The sequence below is a fragment of the Lathyrus oleraceus genome, chromosome 7 (assembly GCF_024323335.1).
Source record: "Lathyrus oleraceus cultivar Zhongwan6 chromosome 7, CAAS_Psat_ZW6_1.0, whole genome shotgun sequence".
Classification (NCBI taxonomy): Eukaryota; Viridiplantae; Streptophyta; class Magnoliopsida; order Fabales; family Fabaceae; genus Lathyrus; species Lathyrus oleraceus.
In genome coordinates this window covers 226,145,927-226,172,167 of record NC_066585.1, presented here as the reverse complement: position 1 = coordinate 226,172,167, position 26,241 = coordinate 226,145,927, and the positions used below count along the sequence as shown (strand labels likewise).

The 26,241-nt window shown below is 36.6% G+C and overlaps 4 protein-coding genes and 1 pseudogene across 4 annotated transcripts; 2 read left to right on the top strand and 3 right to left on the bottom strand.

The window, feature by feature from the left end:
* Nucleotides 1–23: 23 nt before the first annotated feature.
* LOC127103065 (glutathione S-transferase T3-like) lies at nt 24–1,032 on the bottom strand. Its single transcript, XM_051040359.1, has 2 exons — nt 775–1,032; nt 24–692 (listed from the first exon to the last, which is right to left on the bottom strand). Exons 1-2 carry the CDS (start codon nt 1,030–1,032, stop codon nt 24–26), a joined length of 927 nt encoding a protein of 308 aa, XP_050896316.1.
* Nucleotides 1,033–7,413: 6,381 nt separating this feature from the next.
* Nucleotides 7,414–9,887, bottom strand: LOC127100351 (uncharacterized). Its single transcript, XM_051037486.1, has 5 exons — nt 9,592–9,887; nt 9,319–9,462; nt 7,948–8,187; nt 7,802–7,861; nt 7,414–7,675 (listed from the first exon to the last, which is right to left on the bottom strand). Exons 1-5 carry the CDS (start codon nt 9,700–9,702, stop codon nt 7,571–7,573), a joined length of 660 nt encoding a protein of 219 aa, XP_050893443.1. The 5' UTR covers nt 9,703–9,887; the 3' UTR covers nt 7,414–7,570.
* An 8,312-nt stretch (nt 9,888–18,199) lies between these two features.
* Nucleotides 18,200–19,935, bottom strand: LOC127100350 (uncharacterized). The gene is made up of 4 exons (XM_051037485.1): nt 19,701–19,935; nt 19,430–19,617; nt 19,176–19,338; nt 18,200–18,875 (listed from the first exon to the last, which is right to left on the bottom strand). Exons 1-4 carry the CDS (start codon nt 19,776–19,778, stop codon nt 18,696–18,698), a joined length of 609 nt encoding a protein of 202 aa, XP_050893442.1. The 5' UTR covers nt 19,779–19,935; the 3' UTR covers nt 18,200–18,695.
* Nucleotides 19,936–21,584: 1,649 nt separating this feature from the next.
* On the top strand, nt 21,585–22,924 carry LOC127103064 (probable fructokinase-6, chloroplastic). Its single transcript, XM_051040358.1, has 4 exons — nt 21,585–21,816; nt 21,936–22,133; nt 22,249–22,386; nt 22,880–22,924. The coding sequence occupies exons 1-4, from the start codon at nt 21,628–21,630 to the stop codon at nt 22,922–22,924; spliced, it is 570 nt and encodes a 189-aa protein (XP_050896315.1). The 5' UTR covers nt 21,585–21,627.
* An 11-nt stretch (nt 22,925–22,935) lies between these two features.
* Nucleotides 22,936–24,832, top strand: LOC127100349 (sucrose synthase 2-like; annotated as a pseudogene).
* Nucleotides 24,833–26,241: the final 1,409 nt, after the last annotated feature.

The following is a 26,241-nucleotide window of genomic DNA, read 5'->3' as shown; positions in this document are numbered from 1 at the left end:
ATGACCATTTTACATAAGTGATATTAACTACATTCCATATTTTTTTTCATCTTATTACAATATTTTTCATGAATATCTCGTTGACTATCGCTCATAGTAGAAGTGTCCTTCATCATGATTTGTATTACCTTTAATTCTATCTCGTCCTCCTTACACTGTGCAAGTCTTTCCATGCATTCTGCTCTTTTATTCCTTGCATCTTGCGTTGCATTTGGAATTTCTGATGCCTTACCCTTCCTTTTTGCTGCTTTTTGTCCCATAAGACGCTCCATTGGTGAAGATGAGTTAAACTCATAACTTGAAGTTGTATCTGGGTTCTCCAATGATGCCCTACTAGCAGAAGTATTTGTTATTTTTGAAGAACTTCCAATCGATTCTCCGACGATGCACCATTTAGCTTCATCTTTTAACAATCGCCATGCGTACTCAAGATTGAATGTTGTACCTTGATCCTGAGCAAAAAAAGCATGTGCATCTGACATGATATCCAACTCCGATGTCCCACTTTTCTTTCCTTTAACAGCATTTTTGTAACACCCAACAAATTTTTGAACCATGTCATTTATTCGATGCCATCGACATTTTAATTGTCCCCCTGACTTTTCCCGCGATTGCCCACGATATTGGTTATAACTAGCAGCGATTCTTAACCAAAAACTGTCAGCCTTTTGATCAACCCCCACAATTGGATCCTTTGAAACATTGAGCCATGATTGGATAAGTAGTATATCCTCATCCCTTGTAAATTGCTCTCGAGATTTTTTTAACGACAACCCTTTCTTCTTTTTCGGTACCAACTTGAGTAGAAAATGGTGGAACTTGAGTAGAAAATGGTGGAACTTGAGTAGAGAATTCCATACTATTAGAATTCATTTGAGGTCTAGGAAACATATTTGGATTGTTTGGTGACGGAAGAAATATGGCGGGATTTGTTGGCACCGATGGAATTTGAGCATTTTGAGGATCAGGATTTTGATAATTTTGCATGTAATTGAAGAAAGCTTGTTGATAATGAAAATGATTAGGATCCATTTCAGAATAAATTGTTGAAAAAAATTAAAAGTTTAGGAATAAAATGATGAAATTGTGAGAGAGAAATTTCAAATTGAAGAGAAAATAAGAGTGAGAGAAAATTTGTATTGGTGAATTTTTAGATATAAACTATATTTATAAATAAAAAATTGAAAAAAAAAAAGCAACTAGCCGTTGAACGACTAGTTTTCATTAAAAAAGAAAGAAAAATGCATGGTTTCCGTTGCTCTCTCTTCACCGTTTGCCATGCTGGCTGCAGCATGTGATGTGCCAGGCTGGCGATCCAAGGGAAGAACGGCACAAAATCCAGCGCTAAAGTTGGTCTAAAGAGAAAAAAAAATACATACATAGAACTAATCCATTAAACCAATCCAATTCATCAACCCTGTTCTAAAGGACTGTATATCAAAAGTGTTTGAACTACTGATAAATTAGCTTAAATAGGTGAATTTGGTTCTGACACCATCATATATTATACCTTTTAACCTTTCCTCTGATCACAATGTTGAACAACCATCTAACATATATTCGAGTTCATCACAATACAACCCCGTCTCTGATTACACAGAACCACAACAAACAGTGCTCCCGCCGCCAAAACAACAACATACAAATGGCAAATGCATTCCAACCACCGCATCTAGCTAGTGGGTCTCACACTTCTGATTAGTCAGGACTCATGATGAGAACTACGTGGCCAATCATGAGGTTAATATTTGATCTTTCCAAAAGTTAGTGGGCCTAAGATATGGCATGTTTATTCTAGAAGGGGTAAAAGGGGTACTTGATGTCATAATTCTGTTAGGAGGTTTGAGGGGTAGGACTGTATCTGTCCCCATGTTATAAGGGAATGAGGAGAGTAGTGGGAGGCACCTTGGAGAAATAGTTGTTATTATGAGTAGGAGCCTTTGAGCCACCTACAGGAGCTTTGCTCTGGACAGATATTGGGTTTATCCCTTTCTCTGTAATTTTCCTTCATTCACATTGATAAGAAATCCTTTTATGCACGGCTTATTTTAATTCATTTACATTTATAATATCTTTCCTGTTTGTTGGAATCCCAACAAATTGGTCCGACCTACCGGATTCCTTTGGAGGAGCCAGTGAATGCCGAAGAAACAAACAACCACCCTACGCGTCATGGAGGCTAAGGTAGAATCGTTGGAAAATGAGATCACAGAGGTGCGCTCGACACTGATCACCGTTGAGAACGTCGTCAGAGACATGCCCGGAACACTATTTGCGATGTTGGAGAAGATGCTTGGTAAATCGACGTCAAACGACGATTAGAGCAATATGTTTCAAGAAGGATTCGCGAAGCTGTTGAAAACTCCGGAATAAAAAATGGGGGTTACCGGAGACAAAGGCTGCAAAGGAGATCCATTGACGGAGTTTCGTCAGTCCATGAGGAAGGTGGAGCTTCCTTCCTTCAATGGTGAAGATCCAGTTGGGTGGATCTCGAGAGCAGAAGTATATTTCAGGGTACTGGACACATCACCTGAGGTTAAGGTGAATCTAGCACAGATTTGCATGGAGGGACCTACCATTCATTTTTCAACTCAATCATTGATGAGAATGGTACGTTAACCTGGGATGAGTTGAAGAGTGCCTTGCTGGAGCGTTACGGTGGAAATGGTGAAGGCGACGTGTATGAGCATTTGAGCAGTTGTCAAAGCTGCATCAGAAAGGTACGATCGACGAGTATATCACTAATTTTGAGTACCTAACTGCTCAAATCCCGAAGTTACCTGAAAAACAATTTTAGGGATACTTTTTACATGGTCTCAAAGAAGAAATTAGAGGTAAGGTAAGAAGCTTGGTAGCTATGGGTGGTATGACACGTGCCAAGCTGCTGCAGGTGACACGAGCGGTAGAAAGAGAGGTGAGGGGAGATGGTGGATCGGGTTTGAATAGACATTCCAGATCTGGTGGATTGGGTCACAAACCTAATACTAGTAGGTCAGGTCATATTGGAGGTTCAAATTGGGTTTTTGTGAAGGGAGCCCAAGAGCAGGGAAATACATCTGGAGATAAAGGTAGTGGGCCAGCCAAAACGGGTCAGTCGGGAGGGAGACGTAATGGGCCTAGAGACAGAGGCTTCTCACATCTCACATATGCTGAGATTCTTGATAGGAAGCAAAAGGGCATTTGTTTTAAGTGTGCTGGGTCGTTCCACCCCATGCATAAATGTCCTGACAAGCATTTGAGGGTGTTAATAGTAGAAGATGTAGAGGAAGAGTTTGAGGAGAATAAAATTATGGCAGTGGAAGTATGTGATAAGGATGGTGACTCTGATGGAGAGATAAGTATAATGTGTTTGAATAATCTCATTCCAGCTACAAAGGAGAAATTTCAAACTATTTATTTTTAATGAAAAATACAGGGGGTGCCGGTAGTAATTCTGGTGGATAGTGGAGCAACACATAATTTCATTGATCAGAAATTAGTACGAAGGATGGGCTGGAAAGTGGAAGAAACACCCAACATGACTATTAGGTTGGGGGATGGTTTCCAAACAAGTACTAGAGGGCATTGTGTTGAATTAGAAGTGGAATTGAATGAATTCAAAATTAAGTGCTCTCCTCACTTATTTGAATTGGGAGGACCAGATCTGGTGTTGGGAGTAGAATAGTTAAAAACTCTGGGAGACACTATCGTAAATTGGAATAAGCACACGATGAGTTTCTGGTATGAGAAGAGATGGGTAAATTTACAGGGGGTCAGTGCAGCCGATACTACCCATGAAGCACTACAAAGTATGTTAAGCCGGAATAATGGGTGGAAGGAAAGTCTCTAATGGTCGTTGGTTAAAAGTGCACAGGCAGATCCCATTGACCACTTGATTGTGCGGCAACACAAAGAGTTGCAAGTTGTTTTGAGAAAACATGAAGCAGTGTTTGCAGAGGTGGTTGGTTTACCTCCGAACTGGGGAAGGGAACACACTATTAACATTAAGGTTGGAGAAGGCCCAGTTAATGTACGGCCTTATCGGTACCCTTATCTTCACAAGAATGAGATTGAGAAGCAAGTGCAAGAGATGCTTGAGGCTGGCATTGTCAAGCATAGTACGAGTGCTTATTCTAGCCCTGTTATCCTTGTCAAGAAGAAAGATCATACGTGGAGGATGTGTATTCATTACCGTGCACTCAACAAGGTAACCATTCCTGACAAATTTCCAATACCTGTAATTGAAGAGTTATTAGATGAATTACACGGTGCTAAGTATTTCCCTAAATTGGTTTTAAAATCTGGTTATCATCAAGTTCGTGTTAAAGATGAGGATGTTCATAAAACCGCATTTAGAACTCACGAGAGTCACTACGAATTTCTGGTGATGCCTTTTGGGTTAATGAATGCCCCATCAACTTTTCAAGGTTTGATGAATGAGGTTTTTAGACCAATGTTGAGGAAAGGAGTGTTGGTGTTTTTTGATGATATTCTAATTTATAGTTGTGATTGGTCTACCCATATGAAGCAATTAGAACAGGTATTACAATTGTTGCATACACACAGCTTTAAGGCCAACCAGAAAAAATGCCAATTTGGTCAAATTAAAGTGGAGTACTTGGGGCATCTAATTTCTGAGCAGGGAGTTGCAGTGGATCCCAACAAATACAATAGTGTCCTAAACTGGACTGTTCCAAGAAACGTTAAAGGAGTAAGAGGATTTCTTGGTTTGACCGGCTACTATAGGAAATTCATACGTGACTATGGTAAGCTGGCCAAGCCCCTCATTGAGTTGACAAAAAAAGATGTGTTTCAGTGGGGGGAGGAGGCACAGCGAGCGTTTGATTTGCTCAAACAGAAGCTAATTGCAGCCCCAATTTTAGCATTACCTAATTTTGAGAAGGAGTTTGTCATTGAGTGTGATGCATCTGGTACCGATTTGGGAGCAATTCTTAGCCAAGAAAAGAAACCTATCGCTTACTTCAGCAAAGCATTAGGTGTAAGGAATTTGGCAAAGTCTGCGTATGAAAAAGAACTTATGGCATGTGTTCTTGCTATCCAACATTGGAGGCCATATCTATTAGGAAGAAAGTTTGTAGTATCCACTGACCAAAGGAGCTTAAAAGATTTATTGCAGCAAAAGATTATTTCTGGAGAATTGGGTAGCAAAACTTTTGGCCTTTAATTTTAAAATCCGTTATAAATCGGGACGAATGAATCAAGGTGCATATGCTTTATCTAGGCTACACGAAGGAGGTGAATTTAGCAACTATGTGTCATTCCCATGTTGGGATGAGGTGCAACAAGTGAATTTAGAGATACAACTTGATGTCAAGCTTAAGAAGGTGTATGCAGAAGTTGAGGCAGAACCTGCTGCCCACCCTGGTTATAGTGTTTATCAGGCAACATTACTATATAAATAGAGACTGGTTTTATCTCCACAATCAGTTTTGATTCCACGTATGTTACAGGAGTTCCATAGTTCACCGCATGGGGGACATTCGGGGTTCTTGCGAACCTACAAAAGGATAGCTGCAAATGTGTATTGGCCAGGAATGAAAAGAATGATTCAAGAATTTGTGAAGAGTTACGACACTTGCCAACGACACAAATATCTGGCGTCTTCACCAGGAGGTCTTCTCCAACCTCTACCGATTCCGGAAGTGATATGGGATGCAATTTCGATGGATTTTGTTACGGGATTACCAAAATCAAAAGGATGTGAAGCCATGTTGGTGGTAGTTTACCGACTATCTAAATTTTCTCATTTCATACCTCTCAAACACCCGTATACTGCTCGTGTTATAGCTGAAGTATTTGCCAAAGAAATAATACGATCACATGGCATCCCATCTTCCATTGTGAGTGATAGGGATCCCATTTTCATGAGTCATTTTTGGAGAGAAATTTTCAAGTTGCAAGGTACTCATTTGAAGTTCAGCTCAGTGTATCATCCGGAAACGGATGGACAGACGGAGGTGGCCAATCGTTGTTTAGAAACATATCTTAGGTGTTTTGCTGCTGATCAACCTAAGACATGGGTGACTTGGATTCCATGGGCGGAATACTGGTTTAACACAACTTTCCACTCAGCCACTCAACAAACTCCTTTTGAGGTAGTGTATGGAAGGAAACCTCCAACCATGGTGAGATGGGGAATTGGAGATACTCGAGTGGAAGCAGTTCAGAGGGAGCTGCAGGATAGAGATGAAGCACTGCGACAGTTAAGGGAACAACTTTTGAAGGCTCAGAATCGCATGAAAGCGCAAGCAGATACTCACAGAATTGAAATTGAAAGGTCTTTTGAGGTGGGAGAGTGGGTATTTGTTAAGATAAGAGCCCACAAACAGCAGTCAGTAGTGACACGAATTCATGCGAAGATGGCAGCTCGATACTTTGGACCATACCCTGTGGTTGAGAGAATAGGGGCAGTAGCATACAAATTAAAATTACCTGAAGGATCGAAGATACACCCTGTTTTTCATGTGTCTTTACTTAAAAAAGCAATGGGAGATTATCATGAAGAAACAGATCTGCCAGATCAACTAGAAGGAGAAGAACCAACACCATTGGAACCTGAGAGGGTTCTAGCTTCGAGAAAGGTGGCTGAAACAGGACAAGAGGTGCAGCAATGGTTGATTCAGTGGGCTGGAAAAACACCTGAAGAAGCAACTTGGGAAGATGTGGTTAATATGAGAAGTCAATTTCCAACCTTTAACCTTAAGGACAAGGTCAATGTTTCAGGAAGGAGTGTTGATGAGAACCACATGGCCAATCATGAGGTTAATGATTATTTGATCTTTCCAAAAGCTAGTGGACCCAAGATATGACAGGTTTATTCTAGAAGGAGTACTTGATGTCATAATTCTGTTAGGAGGTGTGAGGGGTAGGATTGTATCCGTCCCCACATTATAAGGGAATGAGGAGAATAATGGGAGGCACCTTGGAGAATACAATTATCATTATGAGTAGGAGGCTTTAAACCACCTACAAGAGCTTTGCTCTGGACAGATATTGGGTTTATCCCTTTCCCTGGTATTTTCCTTCATTCACATTAATAAGCAATCCTTTTATGCACGGCTTATTTTAATTCATTTACATTTATAATATCTTTCCTGTTTGTTGGAATCCCAACAACTCACGACTACTATCTTAACTACAACACCAATATAATTGGAGCCTTTCAGACTACAATTGAGACCACATTAACCATGACTACAATTCAATCTGATTTTAAAGATCACAACACATCCATAACCGTTATGTAGAACCTTGCTCATAGTCAAATGGTTTGTTAGTATTGCTCTCTAAGATTTGGGGAGCTAACTAACTTATGCATGAGTTCTAACCAGTCTTCCTCAGAGTACTCGCATGTATAATGCATCATGAAAGACCACACAATAAAGAGCAAAGTAAACATTCAAGCAATCAGGAAAAAAAAAACATCTTTCAATAAGTAGAACTTCAGCAATAATAGTAACTGGACGCAAATTCCTACAGTGCCATGTATCTAAACCAAGCATTCATTTTATAACATTAACTAAATCATGAAAATAAGTGAAGCATATCACTCTCAAAAAACAGGAGTTGCTCAACGATAGTTACTTAAAGGGTCAGCTGTTTTTCCAGTTCTAGCATCAGTCCATGCTTTTGCAATTGTTTTCTTCATCTCCTCGTCCCCGTCCTCATACATATTCTGCAATTCATTCATGTATAGTATAAGTCAAATTGATATTAACATTCTTAAGAGTGCATGAGTAAGTGCATAAAATTTTAGAGACAAAGTAGCCTCAGCCAACTAAAAAAGAAAACTGAATCTAACCTTCATCATGTCCATGATTCCTGCCATTGGATCTTTTGCTTTATCCAAGGTTGGCTTGAGCTGCAACATTAACAGAAAAAAATTACTACTTCATGACATTGTTAAACAAATAAAAGAAACTGTCATCGAATTCAGCAGTTTACTACCTTATCTTCTTTGAAATGCAAATCTAGCCAGTTTGCTTTGGAAGCTTTCACCAAAGTGATGATTACCCTTTTAGGCTTGACAAGAACCTTACATTTCTCTGGTACTATCTCCTTGTGCAATTTCACTACGGCACATCGATAGTTCTTCCCTTGAATATCATGGAACTTAACATCAAATGCATTTGGCTTAAACTCAGATTCAATCTTGCTCTCATCAACTCCCTCCAATGACACATATATCTGCATAATTAAAAAAAAAAAAATCAGCATTAAATCACTGGTAACTACAATATAAAGCTATGTCTATGTTTGGACTTATAGCAAGGAATAAGAGATGACACAAATTGTCATCATTTAGGAGCCATTTGGATTGATTTGTTTAAGCTTTATTTGCTATAACTACTCGTGAGACTATTTAGAAAAACTTGTGGAAACACCTTATGACATGTACATGAGTTAACTCATATAGTTGATACTGATAGCCTATACATTCATATGATTGAAGAATACATATTTAGTAACAGTCATTTTTTCACAAGCTCGATTTATTTTAACTAACTTATAGTATTTTTTATAAGCTACTTAAAACAACCTATATCATGTTTTCTCTTACTTAAAACACATACATTTTAAGTCATTTCATATTCAAAAATGTGTCCACCGGATCATTTACAAAACACTAGACTCAATCAGATAGTTTATCGTAAATATCCATAACAAGTTATCCGCTATAATTATTCATCTGCCAGCTATTTTTTTAACAACCAAGAGTCATAAGCTTTCTTCTATTTTTGGTATAACAAAGTTTAGCTGAGTAGGGCGTCTGGGAACTCAACAGGATTAGAAAAGACTCGAGACTTGAATAGTGCTTACATAATTACTTACATATTACCCACAAATGGATCCTCACATCAACAGGGATTCAAATCCAATTTCTTATGCAAGCTTATCCATAAGTGCATATTTTGATAAGCACGTAGACAGAAACCCTTATCAACTAGACCAACGGTAGACCAACCTTAGACAAAAACCTCACTGCAAATAAGTTGTTTATCCAAACACCTCATTATACAGAAACCTTATCAACTAGACCAACGCTAGACCAACCTATTGGCCATAAGCTCTTCAAACTAACTTATGTAAGCTTATACAATATAGCCTAACTGTAATTTATCTTTTATTATAGAAATAATTAACTATCAATTAAATTGTTTGCGACAAGGTGAAATACAATAAAACTTGGTAGGTTCAAATAGCTCCAATTTTAACAAATTATACTAATAACACGATATGAAATGACACAATTAAACAATCTTAAAAGAATACAGCATGAAAAACGTTTCCAATCATTACCAAACGTGATTTACAAACCTTGACTTTTTCATTATCCTGATCCCAACTGAACGATGCAAGAGGGGAATAATTAACTACGGGTGACACCTTAGTTCCGGTTGAAATCGGTGCTGGAAGTGGAATCTGCGATGCACGTGCAGAAGATGCCGCCTCTGACGATAACTGCTTAATAAAAAATCGATTATGCAAAACGATTGCCAATAATGAGCAATTAAAACGGAAATCATTAAAAAAATTGAATCGAAATGAAATTATGCAAAAAGGAAAATGAAATGTGAAAATGGCGAGAACCTTCTCCACGTTGCGAATCTCGGATGTGAGAAGAGAAAGGATTCGTGGTCGTTTGGCGATTTCTTGCAAGTGACGAAGCTCCTCCAAATCTAATGCAAATTCCTCTGCCATTTTTTCTCTCGATTATACGAAAGCACTGAACTTTGATTTTAGTTAAGTTTAATTTATTTTATTTTTTTGTTGTATAGGTTTGTCTGTTCGGATTTTGTGGAGAGTGCTAGAAGATGCTAGTAATATGGAACTAGGGGTAATTTCGGAATCTCACTATCTTTATTTATTAGGGCTTGAAGATTCTGGAGAGGGCGGTTCGATTTGGACTAGCCGTTTTATATACTTGGTGCAATGTCATTTTATTTTTCTTACGTTTTAGAATATTCAAAATTGAAGGAAATGTAATAATTATTAATTTACTTTGAATGGAAAAATTTAACTGAATTTGTTTTCATACTTTTCATAAAGTTTTTAACTTAATATACTTTTGTAGTTATAATAAATTTTTAAAAAACAACAATTATAAATATTATAGATACTTAAATCATTATTCTAGAAAAATTGTGCGTACCGTTTTACAATAGTATTTTCAAAAAGTCATTCCTAACGACGTTGGATTAGGGTGATAAAATGGGAGCAGTCTGTTGGACATGACCATTTTGTCCGCACTTTAGTGCATGACGGACTAAGGATTTAGGCTTTCACCCTCTAATGTGTCCGTCCCACTCCGCCTCATTTTTTCGCGGACATTTACGGACACGAACATTTACATAAACTTTTGTATTTTTAGGCTTAAAAAGTGCAGTGATTGCGGACTTTTCCCGCCCCGCCTCACTTTTTTGCGGGGCGGGCCTAAGTTTTAGGTCGCATCCTCAACTATGACTGTCCTGTCCTACCCCATTTTTTGTAGGCTTTTGCGGGGCGGGCATGCCTGTTTGCCACCCCTACGTTGGACGTTGTAGCCTCTACAATCCATATGAAGATGAAATGTTATAATGACTCGAGTTAGATAGTCCTTGTTAAAGATGATATACGCGGAGCTCGTCTTATACATGAGGTAAAATTGAAGAACCTTGTAGCATTTGTTGTCGCCTTCGATGAAGTGATCAACGTAGTCGATCTCGACGTAAGAGAGGACAAAGTTATGCAAGATAAAAGACTTAACATGTCAACCGAGGCAGGATGAATACCATAAGGTTGATTCCAAATGGCAATTTCAAAGTCGTCCAACTAAATGATAACCTGAAACGACCAATTCGAGTAGGTGCTGGTTTACCAATCAAAGTAAAGAAAGATTTCATTGAGCGCCTAAGGGCCAACTTCAACCTCTTCGCGATTTCTCCCCATGAGATGTTGGGCATAGAACAAAGGGTGGCATGTTATCAATTAAACACCAATTCTCATGTGTGATATGTATCCTAGCGAAGGAGGTGATGGTCCCTAAAAAAGGCTGAAGCAACCATGAAGGTGGTATATGGCTTACTCGATGTTAACTTCATCTTTGCATCAATTCTCAATTTGATCCACCAGCTATAGAAAGATAAGAATGTGAACAAGTGTAGCCAATGAGGTTCAAAGATGAAGAGGAAAGAACACAAGCTACAAGAGATTTATTAGGTTGCATTGTCCAGCATCACATGTATGCAAATTCTCTTCCGCCTCAAAGTTAAGAACAAGTATGACAAATAGGTGAATACATTTTTATTTTGGGATGCAACTCGTAACATTGGATTTAAAGTGACAACTTTTCATGTTTTAAATCATCAATGAATGGAATAAAGCAGAACAATGGCTAAAAGAGAAGATGCAATAACAAGATGTTTTGCCTAAGAGCTCTGATCCAGTATTTCAGTTAAGTGACATCAATAACAAGACACAAAATTTAAACTTGTAAGATTTTTTACCCTTTTGTTTGATAGATTGTTCCTCTAGTGCAATCAGTGTTTTCAAATAGGAAAAAGGAAAATGGAAAATTTGCTAATAAATAAAGAACTCTGAGAGAAATAACCAAAGAAAATTGTATCTTAGTTGGTAAATGATCGTTGTCTTCCCCCAAGGACAAAGGTTTGATTCCTTCTTGGACCTAAAATAGGGAGATCAAAAATAAAATTGTGTTATACTGACGATGAATCCTCATAACTAACAACGAACTTAATAATATAACATTTGAATTTTACAATAAAATGCTACTTTAATTCAAATGCTATTATACAAACCATTCAAGTTAAAATAATTTATTTATAACTTTTCATTATTCACCCATTCCCTTAGAAATTGAAATATTTCTTCAATATATTTGCATCGGGAAATTGGTCCTCCAAAGAATTGAAAGAAATATACTTTGGTGCTTCATCTACCTATCGTATCTTCATATATATCTACATTATAGAAACAAGTGATCACAACATGTTATTTTGTAGGACCTGAGGTTATTAAGCCATAATCTTGTGTTTCATTTAGTTATCTCAGTATCCTTTTTGCAAAATTTATATGATATTTTATGAGATCATCCATGATCTACTCACTACAAATCATATATCATACCTATTATTATAAAGGCCTTTTAGTGATCGAATAATGATCTCCTCACATCTTGTAATACACCTAATCCTTGATTAAGTTATATCTTTCTTAATGATGATTAAAACTATCATTAGAGATTTTTAGTGAAGTTAAGTCCATGATTAATTAAACTAATGGTATGAATTAGTGATTTTGTCCAAAAGTGATGGGGACAATTGCAATTCTGCCTTTGTGGTATTTAAGGCTTAGTTGTTGGTTTTTTTACCCTCATTTTATATGCTCTCTCTCTCTCTCTCTCTCTCTCTCTCTCTCTCGTGCGCACATGCACGCGTTGAAGGAAAGGAAAGAAAGAGATATGACTAAGAGAAAGGAAAAAGAAGGAGAAACATTCTAGTATTGCTCCAAAAGTCCAAAATCATCATAAATCTTCATCCCATCATCTTCAACCCTCTAAATTTAAGTTGTTTTAAGAGGTGGGGTTCTATATAGATTCATTTGTATTGTGGTTAGATTGATTAGGAGTGAATGCTTTAGAAATTAGGTTTTCATGGGTTCTTGTTTGTTGATGAGTAGCATGAATTACTTTATGTTTGTTATGATCTTGCACTGCATGTCCTAATTTGAGATGATTTGATCCTTTTTGTAATGCTAGTATGTGTTAGGACCTGTTTAATTGTGTTTTAGTGAGCTAAATTGGGTTGTATGTATGTGAAAAACACTAAAACGAATTCTGGGTTTTTCTCACAGTTTTTAGCTTTAGCCACGAACTAGCCGTAGGTAAAAATCAAGTTCAGGATGCCACCAATCGCGCCTCATGACGCCTAGCCCGTCATGCATCCAGCTCTGAGCTAGGCTTGACAAAAAAATGTGTAATTTGAGTTTCGTGACTCTGATCGAGGCGCGATCGGATGCGTTGGAAATCTAGTTCAATGAACTATATTTTAAATAACATGTTTCCATGACTTTTTATTATGTGTTATGATCATGGGAACCTACTAGTGTGGTTGTGGTGCTACTTTCATGCATGTTCATGATACAACTTATGACTATATGCAATATGTGATTGTGTGATGGCTAAGTTCTTTTATATATTTGAAATGATGAGAAAATGCACATACTTGATAAAATTGTTGTTAATATGATTCACTTTGATAAGCATGTTATTTTTGTACTTTATCATGAAATGAGTCCAAATAGCATGAATAATTGTGGGTATATGATAGAAATTGATGAGCATTAATTTTTGTGTAATATTCTCACTACTATGGAAAGGACATTTAACCACGACTGGGAGAAGGATGTTATCACGGGTGGAGGTTTGTGGTAAAGTAGGATGTGGTAGTAAGCGTGCTCTTTACCACCCCGGACTGGAACTTGTGGTAAGAACATAATATTGCATTACATATCACCACAATTTCATATAACAACTGTAGTAAAAGATAGATGTCAGAGGTTCGATTCTCAGGCCACCATTTTTGTTGTTTTCTCAACTTTTCACCATGATTGTTCCTTCCAACCTTAGTGAAATACCTAACGTACAACTTTTCACTACGGTTGTATCTTTAAATCGTGGTGATATGTTCATTTGAGTTTATTATAATTTATGTGGAATGCTTATTTCACCAACTACCCACTAAATATATAACTTTTAAATTTGATATAGAAATTTATAATTTGATAAATTAAGTTATATTATAATAATAAGTTATGAATGTGGCAAGCTTTGTTCATAGATCCAACGCATAAGTAACATGGAAGTTTCTTGGCATGTAATATAACTCTGGCCGACTCTTGTAGAGTTTTGTTCTTCCTTTCTACCACCCCATTTTATTGAGGTGTGATTGGGGCATAGAACTCATGGCTAATACCTTCTGAAGCATAAAATTCAGAGAATTTTGAATCCTTAAACTCAGTACTATGGTCACTTCTGATTTTAATAATTTCAATCCATTTCTCTCTTTGCAGGAGTTGACATAGCTCTTTGAATACCTCAAACATGTCATATTTTTCTCTAATGAATTTTACCCAAGTGTATCTTGAGAATCCATCCACACATACAAAGACATACCTTTTACCTTCTAGACTTTCTACTTGCATATGCCTTATTAAGTCCATATGCAATAGTTCAAAAACTTTTGTGGTGGCAAGATGATGAAGCTTCTTGTGGGGCGTCTTAACCTGCTTCCCTATTTGTCATTCTCCACACACTTTGCCTTCTTCAATCTTGAATTTAGGGAGTCCCTTCGCAGCTTCTTCTGAAACAATCTTCTTCATGCTCTTGAGATTAAGGTGACCAGGTTTTTGGTGCCAAAGCATGGTCTCCTCCACTTTTATCATCAGACAAGTTGTGGGATCCTCCTTGATCATAGATATCCATAGATAAAAATTACCCTTGGACCTTAAGCCTTTCATAACCACTATTTGATCTTGGCTGGAAATGACACATTCTGATTTGTTAAAGCTAACCTTGAGACCTTGATCACATAGTTGACTTATACTAATCAAGTTGGCAGTCAGGCATTCCACCAGCAACACATTATCAAGGCTAGGTAGACCAGAATATACTAGTTTGCATATTCCTTTGATTCTGCCTTTTGCACCATCACCAAAGGTGACATAGTTATTAGAGTAAGATTGTAGCTCTTCAAGATACAACATTTTCCATGTCATGTGTCTGGAACACCCACTATAAAAATATCAATCCTCTTTAGAGGATACTCTAATAGAAGTATGAGCTATAAGACTTGTGACTTCCACTTTGAGTTTCCACACCGTTTTCACTTGAACCTAATCTTTTTTCCTTTTGAATCCTGTCTACCGATGTGTTGTGGAAAATCATATAGTCTAAAACAATTCGGCCTTATGTGACCATATTTTCCACGATGATGACATCTTCTAACACGTTTCTTGTAGCCTTTATGATGGTGGTGCACATGTCAAGCTCGATGCTAGAACATGTGACCTTTCTTGTTCATATGACTGTAGACATATTTTATGGCTACAAAGTTTCATGGCTTCCTCTCTTCCACTTGGATATCTTTTAGCAATTCATCACTAATTCTTGACTGCTCATTATCTTCCATAATTTTATCTGACATGTCTTAAGCTTTATTCAATATCCTTATAGACTTTTCTAACTCCTCCAGCTTGGATATTAGAACAAAAATATCTCTACCTTGACTAGTGACTGTAGTAGTAAGTTTTTCATTTTCATGATGAAACTCCCTTACAGTTTTCTTTAGGTTCTCAGTCTCTCTACATGCTTTTTCCCACTTGATGATCACAACTCTATAAGACTCAATTATCTCTTCGTTAGTTAAGCCCACATCATCAGACTTACTTTCAGTAATATACTGACCAGAGTAAGCCTTTGCATTTCCAGAGGTTTCTTTTTTCATTCTCATATTTTTAATCCTTATTGATAGGAGTTTTGACATATGAGTTTCTGATGAGCCTTCATGAGCAGCCTTGAGAATGTCTCATGCTTCTTTAGCTTCTGAACATATATTAATTAACCTTAACATGTTCTTATCAGCCTTTGGTCCAATCATCCCGTGGTTTTAAACTAGTTGTCTTCAATAGTAACAAGTGGATGTTTTTCTCCTTTTATCACAATTTTTCAAGTTTTATTTCCCAAGGATTTTAGAAAAGTAGCCATTATGATCTTCCAATAGTCATTATTTGTACCATCCAAAACAGGTGGTTTATTTATTGATCCTCTGTCTTTAATTGTCTCCATTTAAGCAGAATTTATCTCTCCTGGAGCTTATCCAACATGCTAGGGTGTCTGCTCTGATGTCAATTTAAATTTTGTTCATCAGGGGACAGATGTCGAACTCGATGCTTCAACAACTGGTTCGACAAGATACACCACAATCACTATAATAACAAATACAAGTTGATGGAACAGAAAAAACAATAAAGAACATAATCAATTGTTTATCCAGTTCGATGAAACTACACCTACGTCTGGGGGCTGAGTCCATAATCTAAGAAAGAAAATTCAATATTAGTAGCTTAGTACAATTAGACTTACAAGAAATAATAAATCTTATATTGTCCAATGCCTCTTCTAATACTACCCAATAACTTTCTATTTAGAGTCTCCCTTTATAATTGAAAACCTACTCATTTTCTTCTCTGTTACAAAATCAATAATAGGGGCAAACAACAACTAAATCCTAGTGATCAACTTCAATTGTTGAATATTACAACTCAACTAAAAAATCTCCTATGTCAAATTACTGAAACATAGAGATGTACATAACAATGTTGAATTTACAACTCAACTAAACAAACCTTCTATGTCAAGCTACTAAAACATAAAGGTGTACATAGAAATAACAAGGACTCTTGTAAATCCTAACACTCTAAAATCTCCATCATGAATGTTTTCTTTCTAATGTAGGTTTGAGCTCCTTATATAGTAAAATAACTTTAAGCTTTTTCCTTGTGGATCAGCAGTTATTTTCGCCCATAATCTTTGCACAATCCGTTGGATATTTGACTTACTCTTTGAATATCTTCAACAAAAATATGTGATTTGGTTTGTTACAAATTCAAATCTGATTTGATATTCACAGTTGTCCAACAAATCATATAATCATACTGCTAAACCAATAGCAATAAAACATAATTGAATATTTTAAAAAGATTCTGTTAAAACGCAACAATCTGGCGCATATTGCACAAGACCCAAATATCGTACCAACATGTTGGATCATTGCATTCAACATGTGTCTCTTTTGCAATTCCATACAGCTTTAGCAAGCTAGACCAATCTTGAACACTTGGACACTTTTTCAAGGTGTTGTTTTGCTAAATACATGCAATTGAAAGGACCAATCCATTAGGAACAACAAGTAATCTCACCACATGTTGTATATTTTCAGGTGGTTCAAGTAAAGATAAAGGTAAAGCAAGGCGGCGTTATGATGCATTGGATTGACGTAACTACCTATTTCTATTATTTCTGTTATGTTTTGTTATCATCTTAGATGTATTTTGGCATGATGTATACATGTACGTATTTTGTTTTTACATGCATAACATTATCATATCAGACACTTGTGTATTACTCCATACCATTATTAATATCCTCATGTTATGATTCCAGACTCTTATAATGTGTGGGGTATTACACATCTTTTCATTCCATGAACTGAAATTTGAAGCCTTGATACATGCTCAACAATTTAGGTCAGTACTTTGCTCTTTGATATTTATTGAACTTTGATTCCCAACTTGAATCTTTTAAATACATGTGGTTTTGGGATTTGAATTCTTCAAAAGATTTAACATTATTGATTGCAGTTCTGCAACCGCATTTATTAGAGGTAAATCTGAAGCTTGAGAAAAACAATGAAGAAGAAAGAGGATTCCACAATTTTAAAGTTAATATATTCTTTGCAGTTGTACAGATGCGCATATTCATGGATGCTCCTAGACAACCATGCTTAAGGAATAGTTGTATGGTTTCTTGCACTCTAAGAAAAGAAAAGAGAAGAAACTAAAAGAGAAAATGAGGAACTTGTGTTGTATCGATGATGAAATGTGATATTCATTCAAGACATATATACATAATGTAACTTTCATAACAAGTCATTGATCTAGTCTTAACTAACTATCCTAGCAATCTAACATTTGAAGTATACATTTGATTTAGACAATAACTATGGGTGTAAGAAATGTAAGACATGTCTATATTAATTAGAAGGATAATTGTGTAGAAAGTGGAAACTTGAAAGACCTGTTTCATAGACTTTATAATGTTGCATCTAATAAGCAAGGGTGAGTGAAATGCATAACTTATGGGATGGTGGTCATGAAGAGAATGCAACATTAGGAAGAGGTAATACTTTAGAACAACAATTTCTAATAATTTGGCTTGTATGTGTTTGGCCTATTTAGAAGGAGAGAAATATAATGGTTTTTTAGGGTAACTATTAATCATGGAACTGGTTAGTTACTAGAACTAAAGGTGTTTAAACATGTTGTCTGTGTTTCTCTGGTTAGCTCAAGGCTGTTTAGATGCTGCTGATATTTATGTTATGCACAATTATTAACAATCAGTGCAAACTCTTCAAAAACAAAATAAAATGTGCAAACCATGATCAAAGTTTTGTTGCTAAACTTTTGCTTACACGGGTTAGCTGGGCCAGTCTCATCAAGTCTCATCAGAACATTATTTCATTTTTTTTACTAATACTATTGAATCAATGACTAAGCTCCTAAAAGATGGACCGTTTTTTAGGGCGTGCAAGACGTGCTACCGCACCGGGCTTCAAAATTTTCAGTGTTAAATGATAGCTAAATAGGACCTCATAAAATATTTGTAAGGTTAAATCGAGAGTAAATATGGCCTATATTTATTTTGGTCTTGCTAAACTATGACTAACCTACACAGAACCTCCAAAAGCTTGAGAACTCTGCCTAAAAGCCGAAACTAAGGAACTAAGAATGAAGTGTGAGTTATACCCGGTGACGGTGGGTTTTGTGATCAGATATATTTGTAAAAGAGTTACTAATGCAATCTACAGCTGGGTAGTCTTCAAGCCCATTCCCTCACTTGAGTTGTTTGTGTCATAGAATCACATAATACTCTGAAGCTGCTTTTGCAACTGTGCTTTTAATTGGCTATTAGAATCAACATTTCTACATACACTTTCCTTCTCAGCCAATAGTCTCAACCTCCTCGCTTCAGCAGCATCTATCTCGGAATTACATGAGTTCCTTTTGTTGCCCTTAAGATCCATGAAAGAAGACCTCAGCTGAAAATCAAAAACAAGAAAAGAAAAAAAAATCACATTCAAACACTATGCAATTCACCAGATTGATCATATTATTATAATATAACACTATTAACTTCATACAAAATTGATAGCTAAGAATGCTCAACCAAAAATCAATTGAAGTACATAAATAGCATACCATAAACATTCATATCAATTCCTGCTTTACTTTCGAATTTTAATCATGTCATATTATGAAGTACCCACTCATACACGAGTATCAGATACGACACCGACACGAACATGGATAAGTCTATGTATATATCAATAACAATTCACCTCATTGACACCATTTCTCAAACTCTGAACTTCCAATTCACATTTCACTACAAAATCGCAAGCCATTTGCTTGAATTCCTTCATTTCCAACTTCTTTGCTTCATAAAATCCATCTTTCATTTTATGCAACTCTTCAAGCTCCACCACCTCGTTCTGCATTGACCTAGATAGTAAAGTATCAAAACTCTCAAACTCAATGCAATCAAACAAGAGGAATTAGGTTAAATACAACGCGGATTGCTACAATTGTACACCTAATTTCTTGCGAGAGTGAATCATATTTGGCTTCGAGATTCTCAATCTGAGACTTGAGAGACAGAATTTTGAAATTCTGCGAGGCTATTTTACGATCAAACAGCAAGCACCTCTGTTCCATGGCTCTGATATTTGCAAGCTTTGAGGCTAGAACACGAGATTTGTGTGATTGCAACTCTTTCTCGACCTGAAAAAATTGATATGTTGGTATATGGATTTGGATTCAGATTTGTTGGAAAAGAAACAAGTAGAGATGAAATTGAAGTGAACCTGGAGTAATGAGAGACGTTGAATTCGAGTACGGTCCATTTGTTCGAGTCGTTCATGGAATGATGAGGAAAACGCCATTGCTGCGAAAAAAGTCACAGAGAATCTTGTAGCTCAATTTGAGTCACTCACACTTCGCTGGGTTATATTGATGTGAACGGTGAAGACGCTCCGTTTCTTTTTCCTTCTCAATTTTCAAATCTCAACCTATATAGTAAACCATTTTTTTAGTTTGTGCAATCTAAAAAAGTTGGGTAATTTTATCTAATATAGAACCTTACATTTGTCCTTTTTTATTCATATAATTAATAATATATTGTTAAATAATTATATATTTATCTCAAATATATTAATTGTAATTTTTTAAAAATAATTTATTTTCGATCTTTTTTTTAACCCTTTCAATTTTTTTTAATAATTTTATCTATCATTATTCTTCTCCACTTTGATTTCTCTTAAAAAAATATCTTTTTTCTTTCTTTTTCTCTCTCGTATCTTTAATCTACTATTACACCTATACTTTAATGAATTTCTACTCATTCTAACTAAGGTAACTTTTTTTATTTTCTTTAATTTTGAATTTGTTTTCTATTATTAATAGACAAACATTTAGAGAGAAATGTCCTTGATTGGTTTTACGGTTAATGGTTTATTGTTCTTAGTTATGTGAAACATTTGACATTCCCAACATGTGAAACATTCGATCAACGGAGTATCGTCGCTCTTGCTCTGGATTATTGAAGGCAATGTTATGAGGGTTTGGTGTACGACTATTACTCTTTCGTAGCCTTGAAGTCTCAGCCACTTATTGCTTACCCTTAACAAGCCTCTTTAGGGGCATTTTCGTACCTATTGGGGTTTTGAACGTTGTTATGTACGCCCATAGTGCATCCTCCGACTTTATTAACCAATCTTTTCGAGAAGCACTAATAGTCTTTTCTAGAATCTGTTTTATCTGTTTGTTAGATACTTCAACCTGTCGACTCATCTGAGAATGATAAGGTTTCGCAATCTTGTGTTTCACCACTACGCCAAAAATAACTTTTAACAGCGCATCTTAGACAGCGCTTTTAAAAGAAAGCGCTGTCTAAGATTAAAATTAAAATAAAACACGGAAAATGTTCCAAAAAAGTAATGAAAGCGCTGTCTAAGGGGGGGTCTTAGACAGCGCTTTTTAAAAGCGCTGTCTAAGACCCCCCCTTAGACAGCGCTTTTAGAAAGCGCTTTTAAATATAGACCTTAGTCAGCGCTTTTGATAAAGCGCTGTCTAAAGTCTTTAAATTAAAAAAAAAATTAAAACCAAAAGCGCTGTCTAAAGTCTTTATTCCCTCCATGTCACGAAAAAAAAGTTATTCCCTCCCAAATCCTAAAAATCCTACATTCTTCTCCCAAACCCTCAATCAGAGCTTGCTTCTCTTTCTCCCAAATCCACTCCCCCTTCTTCCAACCCTCAATCAGAGCTTGTTTATCCTGTGTGAAAGATTCTTCCCCTAAACCCCATTATATGTGCGAAAATGGGATCCGAAGCTATGGTTCCAGAATGGGCATCGGAGCCTTGCATAATGGGAATCGACGAAGCCGGAAGAGGTCCCGTTCTTGGTCCTATGGTCTATGGCTGTTTATACTGTCCTCTCTCCTACAAGAAAACCCTAGCTACTTTGAGTTTCGCCGGTACTTTCTCAATCAACTTCATTCTCTTTTTTTTCTGATTATTTTATAATCAATTAAATTGGCACCAATGATATTTTGTGTTATTTAATCGTAAGTAAATATTTGGTTTTGGTTACAACCAATCTTCGACGGTGCCCCTAAGTAAGTAATTTTTGTTGTTTGGCATTACTGTATTTTAGTTTCATGAATCAGAAATCTTAAAGTTCTCTTCCAAACTCATTTTCAACATAAATAGGTTGGTGAGGATGAATTTGGATATATGCTTGCTGATATACTCAAGGAAAATAATGTAAACAACCAAGGGATGCGTTTTGACCCTGGTGCACGTACTGCCTTAGCATTTGTTACACTGAGGAGTGACGGAGAGCGAGAGTTCATGTTTTATCGTAATCCCAGTGCTGATATGCTGCTCCAAGAAGATGAACTAGACTTGGACTTAATCAGAAAGGTGAAAATTAAAACTTCAAAACATTGGTCGAGTCTATGTTCTTCCAACGTTTTCCACTTTAACTCTACCTAATTCATATATTATTGTTGTAAAATTCTTCTGTTATTTATTTCTGGCAGGCCAAGATCTTTCATTACGGGTCGATCAGTCTTATAACAGAACCATGCAAATCGGCACATATAGCTGCTGCAAAGGCAGCAAAAGATGCCGGCGTATTTCTGTCTTATGACCCTAACCTGCGGCTTCCTTTATGGCCTTCTGCAGATAGTGCTAGAGAAGGGATTCTGAGTATATGGGAGACTGCAGATATCATCAAGGTTCTTTTATTCTTTAGTTTCCATTTTCTTGTTCCGTTCCATTGTTTAGAATACGAATTACAGGGTTATGTCAATACCTTCTCTAACAAAACCAATCTGATAATTGTATTTTCAGATAAGTGAAGAAGAGATTTCATTTCTTACAAATGGTGAAAATCCATACGATGACGCCGTTGTACGAAAACTTTTCCATCCAAACCTCAAGCTACTGCTTGTTACTGAAGGTTCAGAAGGCTGCAGATATTACACCAAGGTATGCCTTCCAAAAACCCTACTCCTTCCGGCCATTGCATTTGATAAATCACTTCTTGTTAGTCTGTTTTATACTGCTCTCCCTTTTATAAATTGTTCGGCTTGTTAATATAATCTATTATGCAACATTTTTTCCATCTCTTTTATAAGCTCGTGAGCTATTTATACTTTGGAGATAAAGCTGCAATACAAATGATTGCATGTTGTTTTGCAACTATATGCTCCTAAATAGAAGATTCCATGTTGTATTTCAAATATGATTTGCTTGTTTTTATGGAACCTTGCATCCCATTTGGCATTGTGTGTGTAGACATCTGGTGATTCTGCTGAGAAACTTGGCCTTCTTTGTTGGGGTAGCACAATTTGTTGGGTAGTAATGACATAATTAAAGTCCACCAAGTTATGACACTAAAGACGCCTATCCATTTTGCTTCTAATCTGTCTATAGATTTCTTATCCCTTATGCTAATTAACATTTAAGTTTTTTTTTCTAGTTCTACAAGTCTTCATATATGTTTTTTCGCTTTCTATTAGAATAATGTTTCTCATTTCATTTTCTTAACGTATGTTGTGTTCCAGGAAGAATACTATTGGCCAGTATGAGAGTCACACTGCTTTTACTCTTCCGGGACTGTATAGAGTTGTCCATGGCATTGATGTTTTTGATCCCAAGTTCAACATTGTCTCTCCTGGAGCAGATATGACAATATATTTTCCATACTCTGATAAGGAGAAAAGACTCACGGCCCTACACAGTTCAATTGAAAAGCTATTATACGGTACCGAGCAGACCGATGAGTACATGTGAGTCAATTGCAGTTGCAGAAATATTTAATTTAGGTTATTTATGCCTATAACAATCCATTATGTTATCTGTTATGCATCATGCTAAAAATGTATGGTCTATTAGCTTCCACTTTACAGTCCTTGCTCATTATTCAGTACCAATGCCATGTTTAAAATCACACCATGATCTTCACGTGTTTATTTATCACAAGGGATATAATATCTAAAGTTGTTGGTAAGAACTGTTGAGAAGCATGCCACATTTTTCAGATATCATTGTGACAGTAAGCAATCATTTTGGTTCTTAAATATGTGCGGCGTTGTCACTGTAGTCCTGTAATGTATCAAAATTGCAAAAACATACCCAAATGCATCTTTCGTTAGTCAATATGGTCCTCCTATGTGTCTTTTGTTTGATAGTTTGGTCATCCAATGCATCTTGTGATAGTCAATTTGATCCATAATATTACTAACAAAAGACACTTGGAAATGTTTTGTAATTTTGATACATTAAGAGACTATAGTGACAATGTCTGACACATTAAGGACTAAAATGGCTAACTACGCAAAATGTGATTATAACAGTTAATGAGTTTATCTTTGTCTCTATGTGGCAGCGGTTCACTGACAGACCGGTCAAAGCCTATAATTTTCTCCATGGCAAGGCTAGACAGAGTTAAAAACATAACTGGTTTGGTAGAAAGCTATGCTAAGAACAGCAAATTGAGGGAAAAAGTCCAGTGACAGAGAAGAAATTGAAGAGATTGAGAAGATGCATGATCTCATGAAGCAATACAATTTGAATGGCGAGTTTCGATGGATTACTGCCCAAACAAATAGAGCACGTAACGGGGAGCTGTATCGCTACATAGCAGATACAAAAGGCGCTTTCGTTCAGGTATTATGCGAATGATTACTGTTTGATCCATCATTCAAGCATCATTTGTAACTCTCATCTCTTGCTGCAGCCTGCTTTCTATGAAGCTTTTGGACTTACAGTTGTGGAGGCCATGACTTGTGGACTCCCTACGTTTGCTACTAACCATGGTGGTCCTGCTGAGATCATCGAGCATGGTGTATCGGGATTCCATATTGATCCTTATCATCCCGACCAAGCATCAGAGCTATTGGTTGATTTTTTCCAACGATGTAAGGAGGACCCAAATCACTGGAATAAAGTATCCGATGGTGGCCTTCAAAAATATACGAAAGGTCAGTTACTTTTTTATAAAAGTTGATTGCTTTTGATATTGATACTAAAATGCTAAGAAAATAATAATTAGGTACACATGGAAGATTTATTCTGAAAGGCTTATGACCTTGGCTGGAGTTTATAGTTTCTGGAAATATGTTTCCAAACTAGAGAGACGCGAAACTCGGCGATATCTTGAGATGTTCTACATTCTTAAGTTCCGTGATTTGGTAAGTGATATTACAATTTACATCTACTCCCCTGTTGGGATGCTAAATTTTATCATCTCTATATGCAGTACCGATATTTCAGATTATCAAGTGTAGTAGAAACAAATGATAGTTGTACTAGCATTGATCTCAAATTTGTGGTTTTCAACTTTTTTTTCCAGGCAAATTCTGTTCCAATAGCAAAGGATGATGCAAATTAACCTGTCCTGCTGGGGCATGGCTGCTTTATGTTTTTATCAAAGTTTGATAGCAGACAATAAGAAATAAGAGTCTTGTATGTATATAAAAGTCTGCTTCTTGTGTTGTAAATTAATATGTTTCTGAAGACTTAGGAGTTCATGGAAGCATGCCTATGTTAGCTTTTATTATATCAGAAATGCTGATAGCAGTTGTCAAAATATCGGTTTAATTTTGGGACTTGCCGCTTCAAGTCTGTAAAAGCGCTGGTATAGCCCACCCTATGCCAGCGCTTTTTTACACTATATTTTGTTGAATTAACCACCTAAGCCAGCGCTTTTTTAATAAAAGCGCTGGCATAGGGGGGGTTTAGACAGCGCTTTTTCAGTAAAAGCGCTGTCTAAACCCCCCCTATGCCAGCGCTTTTTTAGTTAATTTCAACATGAAATTAACTAAAAAAGCGCTGGCATAGGGGGGTTTTAGACAGCGCTTTTACTGAAAAAGCGCTGTCTAAACCCCCCCTATGCCAGCGCTTTTTTAGTAAATTAAGCGCTGTCTAAGACCTATACCAGCGCCAGTATAGCCAGCGCTTTTAAGCGCTGTCTAATGTCAAAAAAAGCGCTGTCTAATCCCTTGTTTGGCATAGTGCACGTTGTATTTCCTCAACAGATTCTCCATCAACTTGTTTAGAAAATGAGTACCTTCGTCACTAATTAATGCTCTTGGTACCCCAAACCTAGAGAAAATGTAGTTTTTGAGGAAATTGACAACCACCTTAGCATCATTTGTGGGCAATGCTACAACTTCTACCCAATTTGACACATAGTCAACAGCGACCAAAATGTAATGATTTCCAAATGAAGGTGGAAATGGTCTAATAAAGTCTATTCGCCACACATCAAACAACTCTGCCTCCAACATATCATTTTGAGGCATCTGATTTCTCTTCGAGATATTACCCGTCCTCTAATATCTATCACATTCCTTCACTATGCTTTGAGCATCCTTGAACAGTGTAGGCCAGTACAACCCAGATTGGAGGACTTTTATTGTTGTTCTATCGCCACTAAAATGTCTTCCATATTCTGAGTCATGACATGCTTTGAGGATGTCCATTTGTTCTTCCTTCAGAACACACCTTCAAACCAACTCGTCTAGTCCCTTTTTGTACAAGAACGGGTCATCACACAAATAAAACCTGCAATCATGCAAAAAAAAATCTTTTTGTTAGAATCAAAATCGTCATGTATTATTCCACCTACCAAATAATTCGCATAGTCTACGAACCATGGAACACCAGTAACAACTAGGATTCGTTCGTCAACGAACTCATCCTTGATTGGGTGTTTCTCCTCTGTTTCTTCTATCAGGGACATCCGAGATAAGTGATCAACAACAGTATTTTCACATCCCTTTTTGTCCCTAATTTCCAGATCAAACTCTTGCAGAAGTAGAATCCATCTCAGCAACC

Bases quoted from the DNA above. Each gene is read 5' to 3' on its own strand.
- LOC127103065 (XM_051040359.1), bottom strand. From the start codon at position 1,032: ATGGATCCTAATCATTTTCATTATCAACAAGCTTTCTTCAATTACATG. The intron at 693-774 runs GTTGTCGTTAAA...AATGTTTCAAAG, and splicing joins GTACCGAAAAAGAAGAAAGG to GATCCAATTGTGGGGGTTGA.
- LOC127100351 (XM_051037486.1), bottom strand. From the start codon at position 9,702: ATGGCAGAGGAATTTGCATTAGATTTGGAGGAGCTTCGTCACTTGCAA. The intron at 7,862-7,947 runs GTAGTAAACTGC...TTAATGTTGCAG, and splicing joins TGCATTTCAAAGAAGATAAG to CTCAAGCCAACCTTGGATAA. The intron at 7,676-7,801 runs GTTAGATTCAGT...AATGAATTGCAG, and splicing joins GAATCATGGACATGATGAAG to AATATGTATGAGGACGGGGA.
- LOC127100350 (XM_051037485.1), bottom strand. From the start codon at position 19,778: ATGGCGTTTTCCTCATCATTCCATGAACGACTCGAACAAATGGACCGT. The intron at 19,339-19,429 runs GTGTACAATTGT...TTTACTATCTAG, and splicing joins TCACTCTCGCAAGAAATTAG to GTCAATGCAGAACGAGGTGG. The intron at 18,876-19,175 runs GTGAATTGTTAT...TTTGATTTTCAG, and splicing joins TGAGAAATGGTGTCAATGAG to CTGAGGTCTTCTTTCATGGA.
- LOC127103064 (XM_051040358.1), top strand. From the start codon at position 21,628: ATGCTTGCTGATATACTCAAGGAAAATAATGTAAACAACCAAGGGATG. The intron at 21,817-21,935 runs GTGAAAATTAAA...TATTTCTGGCAG, and splicing joins ACTTGGACTTAATCAGAAAG to GCCAAGATCTTTCATTACGG. The intron at 22,134-22,248 runs GTTCTTTTATTC...TTGTATTTTCAG, and splicing joins AGACTGCAGATATCATCAAG to ATAAGTGAAGAAGAGATTTC.